The following is a 4,595-nucleotide window of genomic DNA, read 5'->3' as shown; positions in this document are numbered from 1 at the left end:
GGTACCTGTACGGATAAACTACCCTCCAATCTGTGGTACCTGTACGGATAAACTACCCTCCGATCTGTGGTACCTGTACGGATAAACTACCCTCCAATCTGTGGTACCTGTACGGATAAACTACCCTCCAATCTGTGGTACCTGTACAGGTAACTACCCTCCAATCTGTGGTACCTGTACGGATAAACTACCCTCCGATCTGTGGTACCTGTACGGATAAACTACCCTCCAATCTGCGGTACCTGTACGGATAAACTACCCTCCAATCTGTGGTACCTGTACGGATAAACTACCCTCCAATCTGCGGTATCTGTACGGATAAACTACCCTCCAATCTGTGGTACCTGTACAGGTAACTACCCTCCAATCTGTGGTACCTGTACCATACAGGTGTATCGATTCAGCTTTTTCAGTTTTGATTCCGATCCCGACGCTGTGGCTTTGAGTATCGTAGAAAGAACGACGACAAAGTCACTTGTGACCAAAAGTCACTGACCACTCAAGAGGCGTGTCCATTACTGACTTCACTTAATCACATGCAAGTCGACGCTTGTTTTTACAACGTGCTTTTTCTGGGTTTTCCTGTTCGTGATTGTTTTTAATCGGACTGATAAACCAACCGTACCTTTACAAAAAAAACACCCTCAACTGTACCTTCCTCGCTTGGATTGTGGTTGATCTTTGTCGTTTCCTTTTCTCGTGAGCAGCTGGAGAAGTCCTGACGAGCAGCAGACGCTACGGAGTAGAGGAACGCCCGCTGACTCTGTGTGTTGACGATGTCTTCGCCGATCTACTACGGCCAGGACAGTGTGATCCGCTTCAAGAAGAGAAAGGCCCGGTTCTCCTTCAGTGAAGTCCACATCCTGTTGGATGAAGTGAGGAAGCACCGGATGGTCGTTGTCGGTACGTACACCGGAAGAGTTTAACCATTAATCACATTGCGGCGACGGAGAGGGAAGGTGTGAACGTACAGGAGGGTAGAAACGTCGACGCGCTCTTTCCCCTCACAGGCAAATTCAACCGCGGCGTGCCGACGGACATGAAGAAGCAAACGTGGGCGGAGATCACGGCGCGCGTCAACGAGATCGGGGAGTGCCAGCGCGAGGTCATGGAGGTGGTGAAGAAGTGGTCGGACCTGAAGTGCGACACCAAGCGGAAGGTGGCGGCCATGCAGGCGGGGACGGTGCCCAACCGGGGCATCAACTCGCGCCTGTCCCGAGACCTCAACCCCACGGAGAAGATCGTGCTCCAGATCCTGGAGATGGGCGCGGTGGACGACGCCACCGGCGACTTCGGCCCGCTGGGCGACGACGACGACGTGCCGGACGACGAGGAGGAGGAGATGGACGACGACGACATGATGAAGATGCAGAGCTCGCCGCCCAACGGCGGCTCGGAGACGGGGTCCGCGCCGCTGCCGTCTTCGTCCACCATGAGTGGGAACACACAGACGGGTAGGGGCCGAAGATCAGACACTGCCGGGCAGGATCTCGCACCCTGCATTTATTATTTCTCGAATTTACAGCTAATCTGTATAAGATATGTACATTTCAAATAATCTGTGACAGCGGGTCGCCACCAGGGGGCAGGCTCCTCCCCCTCCTTTAACAACGCAAATGACACAATTAAGTCCAAATCTGTTTTTCTGACTGCACCAATGTGACTTTATCACATCGTACCAAATCATATTTACTGGATATTTTACCTCTGGGATTTAGATTTTAATATATGCACGCATTCTTGGCATTCACTCACTCACTTTGAATATTTCTATACAAAGCAGATTTTTGCAAGTAACTGAAAATATACTCAAGTTTTTGCGTAATAATCAGGGTCGCCGGTAATTCTGACCATAACTGCATCGCCTACCGTTACAGTACCACATGTCGATGGAGAGTAACGGTTCTGAATGTTTCAGGAGACACGTCACAGACTTCTTTGGACGGACAAGAAGAATTACCTCCAACAGATGGTGAGCAGTCTTCAAGCGGGACTTTTCTCTTCTTTAACGCAGTATTTGTCCAATCCGATTGAATTAAAGGGTCACATGGTGCAAAATTCCCGCCCTACTGGTTTTCCAGCAGTAATAATCGTCTCCACATCTGGAACGACGCCCTAGAGGTGAAGAAAGTGTGTCCTCCCTCTCTCTCTCTTTTAAAAAGTGTGTTGCTCCAAGCAGCCAATCAGAAATCAAACCCTATATAGTGTCATCGGGGGTTTTAGCCAATCACAATCAAGGTAGGCTCCTCCCCCATTTGACTCCTCCCACAATCAGGCAGCTCTGCTCTGGCACATGGCGCCATGAGAGGAAGTACTTCCCCCTCTTCCCATAGATGGGCGTGTGAGTGGGCGGAGCCAGTCCAACGCACACAGACACAGCAGATTCTGTGACGTAACCTCCTGAACTCAGAATTCATGAGAAATACATCAACTTCCTGGATTAACAACACACACGTTAATATTCTAGTCATAAAGTTTAATTTATAAACGTCAGAGTTCCTGTCGGAGAGACGGTAAACGCTGACGTCCTGTTTTATTTTGGCGATCAGAGACGGAGCCCGTGTTCCCCGACTCGGACGACGACCAGAGGGACGACCTGCTCCCTTCCACCCAGACGACGAAACCGCCGGACGACCACCAGGTCAACAACGGCGTCCAGAAGGAGGCCCCTCCCCCTCCCTCTCCCACTCCCCCTCCCCCGCCCCCTCCCCCTCCCCCTCCCCCGCCCCGCCCGTCGGAGGCGCTGCCCGCCGGCGGGCCGGCGCCGCACAGGTCCAGGGACAGCATGCTGCAGAACGCCTCGCTCAGCCTGCAGGAGCAGCACGCCACCAACGTGCTGCTGGAGACGGTGTCGCGCTCGCTGGAGCTGCTGTCGGAGTCGGTGCAGCAGCTGGCCGAGACGCAGCAGGAGTTCGTGCGCGAGTCGCTGCAGCTGCAGCGCGAGACGGTGCAGGTGCTCAGAGACTTCACGGGCGGCGCCATCGCGCTCATGCACGACAAACTGAACGGCCGGCCGGCGCTGTAACGCCGCCGCCGCCGCACGTTTGCCACACTGACTTCCGCGCGGGAACGCTGGACTCTTTGATAGTGCTCGACAGATTTTCCTGTGCTTTTATTTTGAAGGTGTCCGTAGAAACGTGCGAGAGCTGGCGTTGCCCGCCGCGCGGCGACTTCTGGAAGTGAGACTCGAGAACTTGATTTTTTTTTTTTTTTTATTAACAAAACACCACATTTGAAGCTTTTACAACCTTTTAACTCGTGGAAAACTCTGATTTTCAATCGTTTTTGGGTTTTTTTAACGACTCGCTCACGTTCTTCATGTCCTGCTTTTCGGGTTTCCTTCACTTCCTGAGACGATCACATGCTGGACTCTTTGATAGTGCGACAGATTTTCCTGTGCTTTTATTTTGAAGGTGTCCGTAGAAACGTGCGAGAGCTGGCGTTGCCCTCTGGAAGTGAGACTCTTACACTTGATTTTTCTTTTTTTTATTAACAAAACACCACATTTGAAGCTTTTACAACCTTTTAACTCGTGGAAAACTCTGATTTTCAATCGTTTTGGTTTTTTTTTTAACGACTCACGTTCTTCATGTCCTGCTTTTCGGGTTTCCTTCACTTCCTGAGACGATCACATGCAGCGTGACGGGGGACGGACGTCTGCACCTGACCATTATATGGTTCTTATGTCGGAGAGAAGAAACCGCCCGTGTGTTTGGTTGTGAGTGAAAACTTTGTGATTTGTCTGACTTAGTTTTTTTTTTTACAGTGCGAAAACACTCGAATAGAAAAGTTCCAGTGAGTTCTTCCAAATAAATTCCTCATGTAATTTAAGCCGGGTGTCATTTTTCTTCAGTGAAAAACCAAAGTTCTACTTCAGAACGTCGACAAGACGGACTTAAACGGAATGCAGAAGTTCACGGTCACATTTTATTTCAAACAAAGTGTGAAGAAACTTTCTAGAATCTCGTACAGAAACGACGGTGGAAGAAAAAAACAACAAACGTTGATTTTTAAACTCTCCTGCGTTTGGCTTCTCTGATTTTTTAACATTTTTCTACATGTGAAGTCTTTTCATGGGTGCAGCACCACTGGGGCTGCAGCAGGGGGCGCTGCTGCACCGCTGGAGGGGTTCAGCGGTGAAGAAGCACTTTATTATTGGGTTTCTTTTCTCAAAAATGAACAAAGGTATAAATAAATACACCTGATAAATCTGAAGAAATTCTTTTAAAATAATTGATCAATTCTTTTTTTCCCATTATAATTTGCATATTTGTTCCAAATCCATGCTTTTATATTAAACACTTCAATACCGGCTCCGTGTTAAAAAACTGACGTTGATGTTTTACATTGATGGTTTAAGAAGAAAATAAAAACCAGAATTGCCTCATTTTTAAGTGAAATGTTGATTTTTTAAATACTTTTTTCTTTCTGTGGACGTGAGAAAGAAATTATATTAATGTTGTAAATCATCTGGATTTTAAATTTCTCCAATAATCCCTCTTTTGGGATTATTCCAATTTAAACCAACTGTAACTTGAGTTACTGGTTAAAAGTGAACCAGCTGGTTAGTGACCCGCTAACCAGCTGGTTAGTGA

At 48.4% G+C, this 4,595-nt stretch overlaps 1 protein-coding gene across 1 annotated transcript; it reads left to right on the top strand.

Moving 5' to 3' along the window:
• Positions 1-715: 715 nt before the first annotated feature.
• On the top strand, positions 716-3,738 carry LOC308139633 (uncharacterized protein). Its single transcript, XM_080509097.1, has 4 exons — positions 716-903; positions 1,011-1,454; positions 1,919-1,972; positions 2,550-3,738. Exons 1-4 carry the CDS (start codon positions 777-779, stop codon positions 3,023-3,025), a joined length of 1,101 nt encoding a protein of 366 aa, XP_080365223.1. The 5' UTR covers positions 716-776; the 3' UTR covers positions 3,026-3,738.
• Positions 3,739-4,595: the final 857 nt, after the last annotated feature.

This window comes from Blennius ocellaris (genome assembly GCF_963422515.1).
Source record: "Blennius ocellaris genome assembly, chromosome: 14".
Lineage (NCBI taxonomy): Eukaryota > Metazoa > Chordata > Actinopteri > Blenniiformes > Blenniidae > Blennius > Blennius ocellaris.
This window is presented reverse-complemented; position numbering and strand designations above follow the sequence as displayed.

Bases quoted from the DNA above. Each gene is read 5' to 3' on its own strand.
- LOC308139633 (XM_080509097.1), top strand. From the start codon at position 777: ATGTCTTCGCCGATCTACTACGGCCAGGACAGTGTGATCCGCTTCAAG. The intron at 904-1,010 runs GTACGTACACCG...TTCCCCTCACAG, and splicing joins GCACCGGATGGTCGTTGTCG to GCAAATTCAACCGCGGCGTG. The intron at 1,455-1,918 runs GTAGGGGCCGAA...TGAATGTTTCAG, and splicing joins GAGTGGGAACACACAGACGG to GAGACACGTCACAGACTTCT.